This window comes from Rhincodon typus, chromosome 5 (assembly GCF_021869965.1).
Source record: "Rhincodon typus isolate 14 chromosome 5, sRhiTyp1.1, whole genome shotgun sequence".
In the NCBI taxonomy this organism is placed as follows: Eukaryota; Metazoa; Chordata; class Chondrichthyes; order Orectolobiformes; family Rhincodontidae; genus Rhincodon; species Rhincodon typus.
In genome coordinates, this window is record NC_063336.1 from 22,182,016 (window position 1) to 22,198,437 (window position 16,422).

Consider the following 16,422-nt stretch of genomic DNA (forward strand, 5'->3'; position numbering starts at 1 on the left):
AAAAATAACATTAAAATTCATTTTGGTTTCTTTGAACATGTTTATCAGTTATAAAAAATACTGTATATTTGGCAACAAAAAGACTATTTGCACCTGGGTGTGGCAGTTGAATCAAGTGATCATTTGGTGAACACAATGCATCAGAATCAGTAATCAAACTGATTGGGAATCACATTAAAACTGCTCAAATCAATTTCATTTATACACAGTAGATAGCCCCATCACCCTGAACTGGACTCAAAGACACATCCCAGGGTTGAAAGGACAGACCCCATTGGAGTGAACAATCCACTTTTGAATTCTGCATCTCAGCAGACAAAAAAAAACACTCCTCAGGAGCACTGAAAGTAACTACTACAGATATTGGAAATCTGAAATGAGTAAAGAATATGCTGGAAATACTCTAAGTCAGAGAAATGTGATGAGAAGTTTCAGGCATTGCCATTCAGACAGAATGAAAAAGATATTACAGATGACATCACAATCAGGGAAAGGGGACAAAAAGTTCTGAATGAACTGTAATATGATTACATGGTGAACATGATTACCCAACAGAAGTAACAGTGCAAGACAAAAGGAGACAGGATGAGAGAAATAAAGAAACATTTGAAACTCAGAATGCGGGGATAGTTTATCTTCCCAAACGCAGTGGGGGTGTGGTGAAGTCAGAGTACTCTGATATAATGGCTAAAAATGCAACTGCATTAGGTAATCTGTCTGAATACTATCTTAGATTGACATGGTGGCAAAGGACAGAAAATAAATGGGTGACAATTTGATAAAATTAATTTAAGATGTGATACAAGAGTATTTGAATCTCAGAAAGCTCACAACACATAACTATTAAATTGCAAGCACATCAATAATACTAAACATATCCAATATTCAGTGATCTGAGCAGATTTTCTGTGGCTTTCATTTTGATCATCTGAAACCCTATTGTGGTATTCCACTGTTGATACTGAAGATACTGGTAATCTGAAATAAAAACAGAAAATACTGGAGAAAGCATGCAAATTTGGCAGCATCTATGAGAAGAGAAACAGAGTTAGCGTTTCAAATCAGAAGTTCCAAAGATTCTTTGGATTCGAAACATTAACTCTGTTGCTCTCTCCACAGATGCTATCAAACTTCCTCAGTTTCTGCAGCATTTTCTGTTTTTACTGCAGTTGTATTTAACTTGATCTGTCCATTTAAGGCCATTGCTTAAATGATCCTTGGGAGGAAATAAACTGGATAGTATCTGCATAAACTGAATAGTACCTAATTTAGGTAACTAACTTCTCAAACAAAAAATCCATATTATTTTGACAAATTTCCATCACCGAGGCACTTGGGTGGGCGGTGTTATCTAGCAGCTTTCATTGTTACAGCTCCACAAATAACTTACTGAAGTCAATGTCACAATTTTTGCGAAATTAACTGTTCATCACCAAATCAGGCGGGACCCGTTCAAACATTGTTGGGCTTGGTCTCCAGTGCTTATTAGTGTTCTGAAGACCCAAAACTGCTTTCTGTCCACAGATACTGCCAGGCCTGCTGAGGCTCTCCATCAATTTCTGTTTTCGTTCCAGCATCTGCAGTTCTTTGTTGCTGTTTTGTTTTTCAAAAAAGGAAAGAGCTTGTTTGAATCCCTCTGATCGTGTTTCTGCACCCTTCAATGCACTGGTACCTAAAAAAGGTACAAATTACATTCATTGTGACTGAGACAAAGGTACCCACCATCCTTGTCCTGTTCATAATATTTGATATAGTTCACCACAAAAATTTTCTCCAGCACTTTTCCAGCCCCAAACAGCATGACAATGGTGGACTTGCCTGGTTTCATTCTGATCTATTCAGTCACAGAAAGCGAATCACCTGCAATTCCTTTTCTTCTTGTTCCTGCACTGTTATGCTGTGTTTTGTCCCAGGAATTTATCCTTTTCACCTCTTACTTCTCATCTACATGCTACCTCTTGGTGACATTATCTAAAATCAAGCCATTAGTTTCTGTCTGTACACTGAAGGCCCTTGTTCTTTCTATCTCACCTTCACCTCTTTTAACCCCTCCTCTGTCTCAAGTGCCGAAATTTCCTCCAATTAAATATTTGTTTTCAGTCCCCACTGCAAACTCCTCGCTCTAGCCATTGACATCACCCCTTTTCCTAGCAACTGTTTGAAGTTGAATCAGACTGTTTGCAATGTTGTTATTACACTTATCCCAAGGACACGCTTCCTACCACACACCCACACCAAGACTGTCTACTCCCATCTTCTTATCATTGTCACACGCTCAGCTTGTCTCAGCCCAAATGCATCCGACACCCTCTATAGATCATAGAGACATAGAGTAATACAGCATAGAGTAATACAGGCCTTTGGCCATGACTAGTCCATGCTGACCATGGTGCCCTCTCAAATAGTTCCAACTGACCGCATTTGGTCCATATCCCTCGAATTCCTTCCCATCCATATACCTATCCAAATGTCTTTTAAATGTTGTTATTGTTGCCTCAAACGCTTTGTCTGGCAGCCCATTCCATATACCCACCACTTGCTGTGTGAAGAAACTGCCCCTCAGATCCTTCTTAAAACTTTCCCTGTCACCTTAAACCTATGCCCTCTAGTTTTCAATTCCTCATCCCTGGGGAAAAAAGACTATATGCATTCATCCTATCTATGCCACTCATGATTTCTCAATAAGATCATCCCTCATTCTCCTACATTCCAAGGAATAAGGTCCTATCCTGGCCAACCTCTCCCTATAACTCAGGCCTACTAGTCCTGGCAACATCCTCGTAAATCTTCTTTGCACACTTTCCACTTTAACTATGTCTTTCTCACATCAGGGTGACCAAAACTGTACACAATACTTCAAGTGCAGCCTCACCAATGACTTATACAATTGTAACATAATGTCCTAATTCTTATACTCAATGCCTCAACCGATGAAGGCCAGCATACTAAATGCCTTCTTCGCTACCCTGTCCACCTGTGACACCGCTTTCAGCAAACTATGTACCTGTACTCCTAGGTCCCTCTGTTCCACAACACTCCTCAGGACCTTATCATTTACAGTACAAGTCCTACCCTGGTTTGACTTTCCAAAGTGCAACATCTCATACTTATCTGTATTGAATTGCATTTGCCAATCCTCAGCCCACTTCCCCTTCTGATCAAGATCCCTCTGTAATTTCTGATAACCTTCCTCGCTATCAACAATACCTTCTAATTTTGTATCGTCCACAAACTTACTAATCATGTCTTGTACATTCACATCCAGATCATTTATGTAAATAACAAATAACAAAGCACTGACCCCTGTGGCACACCACTAGTCACAGACCTCCAGTCTGAGAAACAACCTTCAACCATCACCCTCTGCTTCCTACCATCAAGCCCAATTTTGAATCCAATTAGCTAGCTCTCCCTGGATCCCATGCGACTAAACTTCATGACTAGCCTGCCATGTGGAACCTTACTAAAGTCCACATAGACAAGGGCCACTGCACTATCCTCATCCATCTTCTTGGTTACCTCTTCAAAAAAATCTGAAAAATTTGTCAGTCAAGAGTTACCGCACACAAATCCATGCTGACTATCCCTAATCAGACCTTGACTATGCAAACATTGGTTGATCCTGTCCCTCAGTATCCTCTCCAATAACTTGCCTACCACTGTTGTCTGGCTCACTGGCCTGTAGTTCTGCGGCTTGTCTTTGCTACCTTTCTTAAACAGTGGAACAACATTAGCCACCATCCAGTCTTCTGGAACTTCACCAGTGGCTGAAGATGAAGCAAAAATCTCTGCAAGTACCTCTGCAATTTCTTCCCCAGCCTCCCATAACATCCAAGGATGAACGTGATCAGGCCCAGGGGATTTATCCACCTTAATGCAATCTAAGGCTGCAAACACCTCCTCTCTGGTAATATGAATGTGTCCAAAACATCCTCACTTGTTTCCCTTATTTCCTTAGCATCCATGATTCTATCCTCAGTAAGCACTGAGGAGAAATATTCATTAAAAATCTCCCCCATCTCCTGTGGCTCCACACATAGACGGCCATGCTGATCTTTAAGGGGGCCTATTCTCTCCCTGGCCACCCTTTTACGCTTAATATAGCTATAGAATCTCTTGGGATTATCTTTAACCTTATCTGCCAGATCCATCTCATACCCCCTTTCCCTCTTAATATGCTCCTACACTTTTTATAGGCATTTAGGGATTCACTCGAGCCTGATTACTTAAACCCATTGTATGCCTTCTTTTTCCTGTCCAAGCTTCAATATGATTTGTCAGCCAGGGATCCCTAAACCTGCTAGCTTTTCCCTTCACCCTAACAGGGATACTGTTCCTGGACTCTTGATATCACACTTTTGAAAGCCTCCCATTTGCCAGTCATTCCTTTCTCTTCAAACAGACTCACCTAATCAACCACTGCGAGATCCTGCCTAATGGCTCCAAAATTAGCCCTGCTCCAGTTCAGCACCTTAACCTGTGGACCTGTCCTATCTTTTCCCATAAGTATATTAAAACCAAGAGAGTTATGGTCACTGGGCCCAAGGGCTCTCCCACTGACACTTCAACCACTTGCCTGACCTTGTTTCCTAAGAGGAGGTCCAATGTTGCACCCTCCTGAGTAGGGCCCTCTACATATCGATTTAGGAAACTTTCTTAGGCACATTTGACAAATTCCACCCCGTCCGGGCCTCTTACACTATGGGTAGCCCAGTCAATACAGGGAAAATCAAAATCTCCAACCAATACTACTCTGTTATTCCAACAGGTATCTGCAATCACTTTACACATCTGCTCCTCTATTACCAGCTGGCTATTTGGGAGTCTATAATACAGTCCCAACAGAGTGACCATCCCCTTCTTGTTTCTAAGTTCTAACCATATGGCCTTATTTGATGTCCTCTTAAGAATATCTTCTCTAAGCACTGTTGTTATCAAAACTGTACAGGAGAGCTCCACAGGACACCGTCAGCAAAAGGCAAATCAGGGCAGGACTTATACAGTTAATGGTAAGGTCTTGGGGATTGTTGCTGAACAAAGAGACCTTAGAGTGCAGGTTCATAGTTCCTTGAATGTGGATGTTATGTTGAATGTGTTGTTATGTCTTACTTCCTGACTTATTTGTACTTCTGTCACGTCTGTAGCTTCAGTATCCTGGAACATTGAGCTGCCAGACCTGCCCTTCTCTCAGCCATGTTTCTGTTTTGGCTATAATATCCCAGACCCCAGAGCCAATCCACGCTCTGAGCTCATCTGCCTTATCAGTCAGGCCACGTGCGATGAAATAAATACACTATAAACCAGAAATCTTTTCCCTTCCTTTACTGTGCCCCTGGCTATCCTGAATAGTAAACTTGCTCTCAATGAGTAATGTATTTTCCCCGACTTCTCGATGGCCCCTCTCTAATTCAGAGTTCCATCCCCCTGCCAAACAAGCTTAAACCCTCTTGGGTAACATTAGCAAATCTCCCCTCAAGGATATTGGACTCCCTCTGGTTCAAGTGCAACCCATTCCTCTTGTACAGGTTACCTCTACTCCAGAAGAGATCTCAATAATCCAAGAACTCAAAACCTTGGCCCCTACACCAGCTCCTCAGCCACATATTCATCTGGCCTATCTTTCCATTTCTATCCTCATTGGCACGTGACACTGGGAGTAATCCGGAGATCACTACCCTTGAGGTCCTACTTTTTAACTACACACCTTGACATCAGGTTCTCTCTGACCTGCTGTACATTCATGATGACTGTGGCGAGGTCTCCCAAAATTCCCAGATGACTCTCAGCCGCCCTCTGATTCACTCTATATTTGGCTTGAAGGTATAAGACAGAGTGCGGTGGTGGAGGGTCGATTTTCAGACTGGAGGCCTGTGAACAGCGGTGTGCCACAGGGATTGGTGCTGGGTCCACTGCTTTTTGTCATTTGTATAAATGATTTGGACGTGAACATAGAAGGTAACCTCAGAGTACAACGACATCTTGATCGGATGGGCCAATGGGCTGAAGAATGGCAGATGGAGTTTAATTTAGATAAATGTGAGGTGCTGCATTTTGGAAAGGCAAATCAGGGCAGGACTTATACAGTTAATTGTAAGGTCTTGGGGAATGTTGCTGAACAAAGAGACCTTGGAGTGCAGGTTCATAGTTCCTTGAAAGTGGAGTCGCGGGTAGATAGGACAGTGAAGAAGGAGTTTGGTACGCTTGCCTTTATTGGTCAGTGTATTGCGTATAGGAGTTAGGAGGTCATGCTGCGGCTGTACAGGACATTGGTTAGGCCACTATTGGAATACTGCGTGCAATTCTGGTCTTTCTGCTATAGGAAGGATGTTGTGAAACTTTGAAAGGGTTCAGAAAAGATTTACAAGAATGTTGCCAGGGTTGGAGGGTTTGAGCTATAGGGAGAGGCTGAATATGCTGGGGTATTTTCCCTTGAGTGTTGGAGGCTGAGAGGTGACCTTATAGAGGTTTATAAAATCATGAGGGGCATGGACAGGGTAAATAGACAATGTCTTTTCCACAGGGTGGGGGAGTCCAAAACTAGAGGGTGTAGGTTTAAGATGAGAGAGGAAATATTTAAAAGGGGTCTACCGGGCAACCTTTTCACGCAGAGTGTGGTGCGTGCATGGAATGAGCTGCCATAGGAAGAGGTGGAAACTGGTACAATTAGAACATTTAAAAGGCATCTGGATGGGTCTATGAATAGGAAGGGTTTAGAGTGGCATGGGCCAAATGCTGGCAAATGGGAGTAGATTTATCTAGGATGTCTGTTTGGCTTGGACAACTTGGTCTAAGGGGTCTTTTTCTGTGCTGTACATCTCTATGACTCTATCTCCAGACTTGATTATTCTACACCAAGTCTTAGACAGTCACTCATACTCTACAATCTGCAAACTGGATATCATTCAATCCCCTGGAATTCATATCCTTACTCATACCAAATCTCACTCAAGTACCTCCCCTATGTTTGCTGATAATATGATAGCTCAGACAAGCACCGTCTCAAGCTGAAATTCTCATCATCATTTTCAAATTTGTCACTGGCCTCACCTATTCAAAAATCTCTATAACGTCCTTTAGCTGTACTATCAATAAGTTTTTGAATTTCCATCCTATAATCATTCCTTTACGTGCTTCACTCTTTCCTCCTTTCTTTAAGATGCTCTTTAAAACAAAACATTGACGAAGATTTTGTCACTGGTTTAATATTTCATTACATCATTCAGTGTTACATTTTGTTTCATAACTTTAATATAAAGCATCTTGTTAAAGGTAACTAGTTCTTGTTGTTCTTTGAATATAACCTCTGGATTTTACTAGCGCAGTACAGCAAGTGACATACTGTACTTCATTGCTTGTAAATTCTGGAGGTCAGCGATCAATTGTAAGTTTTTGACACCAGGGTTGGAGATGAAATAGTAGAGTTATACAGTCATGCAGCACAGAAAGGGACCCTTCAGAGTTCTGATAAGGACGGCTCTTACCACAGTTGAAAATATCACAGATGCATATCTGCAGTGAGATGCAATGGATGTAAGAAAATATGGAAAAGAATCTCTAGGTATTATCAACAGTAAACCAGTTGTAACTGTATTTGGGTTGGGAGGGAGGTGGAATGAGTATAGCATTTGGTAGCATTGGATGCACAGTTGCATGATGGAAGCAAGAAGAAGAATGTCAGGATTTGCTGTTGTGGGTGAATGCTGTCAGGTCTGAAGGTATTGAAAAGGCATGTCAGCAGTCTAGGAGAAGTGGGGGCAGCTCATGGGTTTTACAATATTTGTCAGAGGGTGCTGGAGCATTGGCTAGGAGTTCACGGAATGGAATTAATTGAAAGGGGGTGCTCAAGCTTGGAACCATTGGTGGAATTTGAGGGGTGGCAGGGGGAAAGATAGTGTCTTGAGAGCAAGGAGAGTGGTTGTCCTGTTATGTGCAAGTACAGAAGAGGAAGTGATCAGCAACTTGCAGTCAATAACTCTAAGCAAGCATTAGCAAAATTATGTATAAAGAATCTTTGGTAGGTATGTAATTTTAAAAAAAGTTTCTGGAATTTAAAGTTAAATAAGCAAATTAGTCATCAACTTGACAAAATAAATTTCAGTGGTAATGAATCTTAAAACTTGCCTACTGAGGATAACCTTCATCTACAATTAAACTAAGTTGGCCTTCTAGGTTCGGGGTGGAGTGAGGGTGAAGGCAGCATTACTCACAAATATTAAATTTATCAATCCTCTGTGGACTAAAGTAAATTGAAACACAAATTCCTGCCACACTGAGCCAATGAGCATCTCCCTAGGAAACACATGAACGTCACTCTCGGAATATGAATATTCCCTAAATTAATTAAATAAAAGCAGCCTTTCTGAAGGTGAGAGGGGTTTGTGGTGTATTCATTATAAAATAGAAGGGGATTCGGACAGAAAAAACTACAGGTAAAATAAAGCTAGATTGATTAATTAATTTATTACATTTTGGGAAATATAGTAACTAAAAGTTTTAAGTTGTGAAAGAGGACAAAATTGATTAGATGAGGCAGGATAGATGGGTGAGTTCAGAGCTGTGAGTTAGAGTTAGAACAGAGGCCACATTAACTTTACGAAGGAGGTACAAACTGGGGTTAAAGTGCGATGTCACGAATATGAAGCTCTAGCGATGAGGCGATAGGAGAGAAAAATGATTTCTTTTAGGAATCTGGCCTGCTTCAGAGCAAAGAAGGTAAAAGGAAAATCTGATAATAGTATTCAAACATTTAAGCATAAAATCAGGAAAAGACATTTTTCCACTGGCTGATGACTCAGCAATTAGAAGTCTTAAATTCAATACTGTCAGAAACAGACCAAAGGGAGAGGTTAAAAAGAACTTCCTTAACATGGAGGGTGGTTGGAAAATGGATTGTCCTTCTAGAAACTACAGTGGATGCAAAATCCACAATAGTTTTTAAAGCAAATAAACAGTTTAATTATTTTTAAGAAATGGAGACTTCTTCACAGACCAATAAAGTCACAACAAAATCCTTCTGTACTGTAAAATTCTTTGACAAAAGGAAGTCTTGATCACACGGGCTCATTATGTAAAGCAGGATTGAGCATATGAGAGAAAGCTGAATCAGCTAATAAAATGACTGAAAACATATGTTTAAATTGAGACAGAAAGCTGTGGCACCCAGGCATATTGAAGGCAGACATGATACAAGTATGATCAGAAGCAGTTTGAAATGCACAACAAAAGCTGACAGAGTATGTAAAACTTTGCATATTATACTGGACAATAAATGTTATTCTAATACATGCTGAAGGTGCAGTCTTACAGAGCAGACATCAAACGGAGACCCTGTCTGCTCTCTGAGCTGCATGTGAAAGATCTCATCGCACAATTCTCAAGAGGAGCAGTTAAGTTCTCTCTGGTGTCCTGGTCAATATTTAGTGCTCAACCAAATCATTGAAATAAATTAGGTGGTCAATATGACATGATTCTTTGTGGAATATTTCTGTACATAATAGACTGCTGTGTTTCATGGATTATAATAGTAACTTTGCTTCAAAAAGTACGTCATTAGGTGGAAAGTGCTTTGGAAACCTGAAGGTTGTGAATAACTTTATAAATTATTATTTATCTTTACAGGATTTGGGCATTACTGCTTTATCAGCATTTGACACTCACTGCAAATTGCTTTTGAGGTGGTTTTGGTGAGGTGCCTTCTTGAACCTTTGCAATCCATGGGGTGTATGGCCATTCACAATTGACAGGAAGAGAGTTCCAGAACTTTGACCCAGTGACAGCGACATAGTTCTAAGTCAGGATAGCGTATTGTTTGGGGAACTTGCAGACAGTGGTATTCTCCAACACTTGTTGTCCTTCTGTCTAGGTGGTAGAGGTAATGGGTTTGGAAGGTGTTGTCTAAGGGAGCTTGGCGTCTTGCTGGAGTGTATTTTATGGATGGTACACACTTCTGCCATTGCTGCTGATGGGAGTGAATGTTTAAAATGCTGAATGAGATGCTACTCATGGATGGTGTCGAGTTTCTTGAATGTTTCTTGAATGAGCTGCACTCATTCAGGCAAGTGGACAATATCCATGACACTCTTGATTTGTGCCTTGTAGACGGTGGAAAGGCTTTGGGGAATGAGGACTTACATTACACATCACAGAATTTCCAACCTCTGACCTGTTCTTATAGTCACAATGTTTATATGACTGGTCCAGTAAATACCAGTCTTTCTTTATTTAATGGATACCATCTGACATATAAGGAATGAACTATTGAAGAATGCAATAAAAACCAACAGCCATGAGGTCCATGACTTTGTTCAGTTTTATAGCAAATAACAAAGAGCATTTTTTTTTTATACTTAGCAGGTGGACTTAAATCTTCTGAATCTAAATTTTCATTGCAGGAAAAGTACCCCCCATACAGGTTCCACCATAAAGAGAGAAACAACTCATACAAAGCTTTAAGTGCAATTCTCATTATGGCTAAAAGCTTACTTTCTTTATGAAGCCAATGTGTCAAAGTAGTAAAATGCAACGCAACTAGCTTCAGCTTTTCATCAGCAGCCCACTTCAGTTAGCGCATCAGAGCTGTTTACACCATACCTTTTGTTTTGCCCTCAGCGCTTTTTTTGTTCCAAAAATGGAATGATTTAATGCATGCTCCATCAACATCACTTCAATTCCAGACTTAGCATGTTATCGCATGAACAAAGTCTGCACTGTTCAGTAGGAAGTTGAATCTTTTGTTTGGTTGCATTAGTCATTATAGGCAGAAAGATGTTGTGGTTTTTCAGGTAACAAAATACAAAAAGTGCTCTGACTCTGAAGGTGCTTTTAGATCAGTCATTACATTTCAGCAAAATGTTTATTTATTAATCTGCCAAAATGCCGTGAAAAAAAAACTAGAAAGTATCCTGATGACAGAATTACTTTAGCGTGTTTGGACACCATATTGATGGTTTTCTCCTTCCAGAACAGCTTAATGGCATCATCATCCAGTAACTCTGTATAATGAATAACATAATGTAATTGAATCACTTGTAGTAAAGCAGCAGCTACAGAAATTCAGTCAATTTCAGCATTTAAGAAGGCCATTTGAACAGGTCTGTTGGCAAGTATTGGAACAGTGGCACAGAATGTTAATTTTGAAATAGAAGTGAGAGGGGTGGAGGAGAAAGTGCCAATGGAGTTCAGAATCAGATTTACTTATGATCTGCTGGTCAGCACCACACCTTCACTGTCTTGAAAGGGCAAGTATTGGAAGATGTATGGAAACTTCATTAAGGGGAAGGGTTTGCTTTGATTTATTGTAGTCACATGTACCTAAGTACAATGTACAGAGGGGGGCATACAAGGTTACAGCTGCACATGGGGTGCACAAAGCAAGATCAACATTTTTTGAAGTTAGAGGGGTCCTTTCATCAGTTTAATAACAGCAGGAAAGAAGCTGTTTTTGAACCTTCTGGTGCATGTGTTGAAACTTTTGTACCTTCTGCCTGATGGAAGAGGTTGAAAGAGAGTATTACCAGGGTCAGAAGAGTCTTTGATGATGTTGGCAGCCTTTCTGTGGCAACGAGAATTGTACATGGAATCCATGGATGGGAGGCTGGCTTCCGCGATGGTGTCATTTACCCCCCAGTCAAGTTTCCATAAAGGCCATGATGGTATTGCAATAATCCACAATAAATTCATGGATAACATTGTCTGTTCACGGGTGACCATTCTGGAGAGAAATGTGTAAGGGTGGTGGAGGTAGTCTTTCTGGCAGAGACCATATGTTCTGCAGTGGGAGGGGTCTGAATCAGTGGAGTTGGAATACTCCACATAAATTTTTTGATTTTTCAACCTTTAAAAATCTCATCAAGACTTATTTGAAATGTCAAACTTTTGGTCACTCTCCTGATCACTCCTGCCAGCTTGCTCATACTCCTTGTTTTGAAGTTTTCCAATATTCAAGTCTCCATACTGATAACAGTAGGGAAAACAAGTGTCTTGCTGAACGGAGATCAGATCACAAGTAAGATAGTAACACAGATTCATACCTATTAAATCAAGATGTAGTGTTTCAATTTCCTCTCAACTGTGTAATGAGTTTATAACATTGACCCTCAGAATAGCATTTTCATCATCTTTAAGATTATACAAATATATTTAAATACCAGGGAACTCCATAAACAATGACCTGACTGATCTTTTACATCTTTGGCTACCAAGTAAAGGAGAGTATATTGAAGGCCCTATGTTTGTAACTCTTGAACTGTGTTATTCAGTGTGCAAGTTATGTTAAATTTCATCCAGAAACAAATCTCAGGGCAAGTTTAAATTTCTTCAAAGTTGGACAGTCAGGAAGTGGGGGTGGGGGGAGGCGGTGTAGGAGTGAAGAAAAGGCCATGAACTACCTCCCTATTCGAGCTTCCTGGATGTGCAAAATCATAGGATATATTTCATTTGATTTTTAATTATAGCTAAATGCAATTCTTTAACTATAAGTCAGTCCACCAGCCCTATTGTGCACTTCAGTTCTTTTCAATTGTAACAAAATTAGTATCTTCTTCACTTTCCCTGTAAGAAAATAAATTAAGCTATAAAAATGCAAAGGGAACAACGTTTTATCTTATGGATGAAATAGCACTTGGCTCAAGAAACGTACTTTACACAAATAGTAAAGCACATCTCCTTGGCTGAAGTGACTGTACTTACTTTATCACACAGCTCTTCAAATGTGCAGTCTGCTATGGTTCCGCAAGCTTTGCTCAGTCTCAGTTCTCTGCCTTGCACTTTCAAAATCCTTGGTCGTGTTACTATGGAAACATGAACAAAGAATCAGCCTTGTTTGGATAATTACTATAAAATTCATCTCTTATACCTTGGAAATGCATGGTTTGATGAATAATAGCACATGATTCAACACAGAAATTAGACAAAATACTGATACAATGACAACCACTTGAGTGTGGCATCAACCCATATACAGCAATGGAACTTACTAATTGGTCAGTGGAGATTGGGCATTGTGTTCTAAATGTATTCTCTTTCAAGAGAAATTAACTTACGTACTATCATTTTGTTTCTGAGCCAGCTCATCAAATAGCTTATCCACGACAGCCTCCACATCAGCTTCACTTGTGCTACAGTGAAAAGAATAATGGAATATGAAATTAATAACACTTGAAGCCAACATCAAACAGCTGCCCAGGCTCGCTTAGCTTTTTGCCCATCAAAAAAGAACAGGATGTTATGCTCTAAATACAAACATTAGATTTATAATACACTTTAAAGCTTGGAATATTAACTCTCAGGTAGATGATTCTATCTTATTTGCATACACTGAAAGACTTCTGTGATTGAAACCTAAGCCAGTAATGAGGCAATACAAGCGAACCAAATCCATTAATGCTATGTGTATACAATGAGAAGAAAGGACCATGGATTTCTCTTGCATGCAAAACAAGAGCAAGAGAACAGATCAGTCATTCTTCTGAAGAAACAGCTTTTGAAAATGTACCGAGATGGTACATCATTCAGACTAAATATGGCTAAGTAGCTTGTTATAAAAGTCAAATTAAAGCAGTGTGTTGAGAGAGCATGTTACAGTTAAGCTTATAAAATATTATGAGTGAATGCATACGGATATCAAATCAGAAATCAAGTAATGACTCAAGCTCTTAGGAGCTGCATTATTATTTACAAAATAGTGAAGTTTGAAATAACTGTCATGGGTTGAGAAATAACCAAGGGAGATGATAAATGGAAATCGATCTGGGTTTGACTCACAAAAATGTTTTGGTTTCTACATTTAAAATGCACAAAAAACAAAGAGAAATTTATGCTTATGATGGTCATCAATCTGAAATGGACTTTAATTTATTTTTAATTAAAATTGTTAAAAATATTTAAAATAAGAACTAGTACTTAGTATTCCACTTCTGAAATGCCTTGAGAAATTTTCTACATTAAAGGTGCTGAATGGAAGAAAGTTGTTCTTCCATTGACTTCAGTTGAGCAATACCAGTGTAATGTCATTAAGTGATGGAAACGTGTTGTTATATTGTTAAAAATTTAGGTTAGCTTTGCTCCAAACTATTGTAACTTTTTTTTAACTGAAACAACAAATACTCAATGGGTTACAAAATAATGAGGGGTGTTAATTCCTTCATAAACTGTTCAAACTTCATTGCAGTGCTAGAAAATCCTCAGTCTTTAAGCACATTCTATTCTATGTTACTGTACTCAAGGGACATATTGAAACTTTAATAAAATATATATATGGTTGAGAAACAAGTAAAATCTGACAAAGTGTGTCAACGAGTAGAAACTGACCTGAAGACAAAACAGGCAATAACAATCTCAATGCATTGGTGCAGGTATTAGTGAAACTATACCAAAGCAGCATGATAATGCAGTTCTAATGGAGTTATTCACAATTAAACCTGTAGTTTGAGCCTCTTGATCTACTGGATTCTGTTCGGTGCCATTGATGTAAATACATTTTTGATTTTGAAATTTATCAAGTTTTTTATTCTTTTTCTCTTCTGTCAGACAACAAGTTTGTAAAATACTTCACAATTTCACTTTATCTTTGATGCCAGTCACCCTTTTACATTTTCTAATCTTCATTGGCTTCCTTTCTTAATCTGTAGTTGGCTAAATTTTCTTTTGTACAATGAGCCCAAATTTATCACATGCTCTTCTTAAAGTCTCCCTTAAATTTGACTATTTATACAAAGAACCCCCATCTTTGCTGCATCCTCATTATATCTTGTATGACTATGTCTGATCTATACCTTAATCAGTTTTCTTTAAAAGTTTCCCATGTTCACTGCTTCATTTAACATCTCCTTTCTAATTTATCTGGCTACTTTCTTTTACATCGCATTGAATTGGCCCTTTTCCAGTCAAGAACTTTTAACCTTTTCAGTTCCTGTACTTTTAAATTTCCATATTGAGCCTAATTATACTATGATCGTTATTTCCTGATGTTCCCAATGCTTGCATTGCTGACCTGCCATGTTTAATTTCATAAAACGAGGCATGGCATTGCCATCTTCCCTATTAGACAAAACTATATTAATCCTGGACACTGAACATTTACTTCTCATTCTTTACCTATCACCTTCTCTCCAATCCACCTTTGGGCTTGGCTAACCTTGTGAGAAGACACTAATATGTTTCACCCAATGCCTATCATCAGAGGTAAGCTACTGTGCACTAAAATCTCTGTCTTCTCTCTTTGACCCATGAATTTTGAGCGTCAAATTTTAACCGCATTTTCATATATTAACACAAATCATGATAATCTTCCATGGCCCTGAAGTTTCCACATTACATCAATATAGCTGCTATATTATTTCTAAAATCATCTGAATTATGATCAGCTCAATTCATCATAACTGATAATTCAGTGTTCAAATAACTGGAACTTGAAATAGATAGAATTTGCATCCAAAAAAACGAAGCTGATATATTCCTGTTTTGACGAGGTTTTATTCATTTAATTCATGTCTGCTGACAATGTAAAATTAACCCCAATGCCACTAACAGTCTCAGACAAAAAAACACACACACACACACAAATGTTAGACTATACTGCCTCATCTTTTTATAGAACTATTATTCCCAAGCTTTGCTGGAATGATATTGCAATCCTTAGTTGGAGACAGTTTGCAAGGTTCTGTTTTAACTAGCCTATGTCACTTAACTCAGAAACTATATTTTAATTTTTTCCTATATTGTTGGTACATGATTTATGAACAGAAAGCATACTTCACTAATGTTTTTGTACAACATATTTGCAAAAAATAAGTGACAAGGTTATCCTGTAAAGTCGAAAGCTGCTTTGAATGTTGGTAAACAAATAAAAATCAGAATTAGGGAATACGTTTTGAAAAGTCATTTTCCATTCTTTGGTTTCACACACACACATCAGCTGTGAGTCTCAGTCCTATAAAATACATCGCAAATATCAACTTTTTCTGCATATTGAAAATAAATATTAATTTAGTCTGCACACACTATTACCATTTGCACTTTGACACAAAGTATATTTCTGCAAGATTTTTAAATGAGTAAATTGGTGAAAATGATATACATATTTTATGTTAGTATCTTTGGTTCTAAGAATCAGAATATTCTCTTTGAAAGTTTTCTACAAACAACTTTTGTGATGTACATTTTCAGAAATACGCTAAAAGACTATTGTACTGCTCATGTTCTCCTGTGCTTCACTGTTCAGTATTTTCCAATGTTCTATGTGCAATGCTGCATTGTGCCTTAACCTTTCCAACCCTTCAGTTTAGGGTTGCCCATTAGACAGTGGATTTCCAGCACCAAGGACTAAAGAAATCAGCTACACATAAAGAAACCTCTTAACATCAGTTACTGTAGTAGAAAATTATTCACATTTTCTACGTTATAAGCATTGTGACCATCTATGGA

General features: G+C 38.8%; 1 protein-coding gene across 4 annotated transcripts in view; it reads right to left on the reverse strand.

Moving 5' to 3' along the window:
- afg1lb (AFG1 like ATPase b) overlaps positions 1 to 16,422 on the reverse strand; it is a 143,830-nt gene that overhangs the window by 9,220 nt on the left and 118,188 nt on the right. For all 4 annotated transcript variants that reach the window (XR_007262113.1, XM_048597015.1, XM_048597014.1 and 1 more), the window contains 2 exons: positions 13,045 to 13,115; positions 12,688 to 12,788 (listed from right to left, as the gene is read on the reverse strand). Coding sequence is in view for 3 of the 4 variants with exons in the window: in XM_048597015.1 (XP_048452972.1) it covers positions 12,688 to 12,788; positions 13,045 to 13,115 (172 nt within the window). In the remaining variant the exon portion in view is untranslated. The remainder of the gene's footprint in view (positions 1 to 12,687; positions 12,789 to 13,044; positions 13,116 to 16,422) is intronic.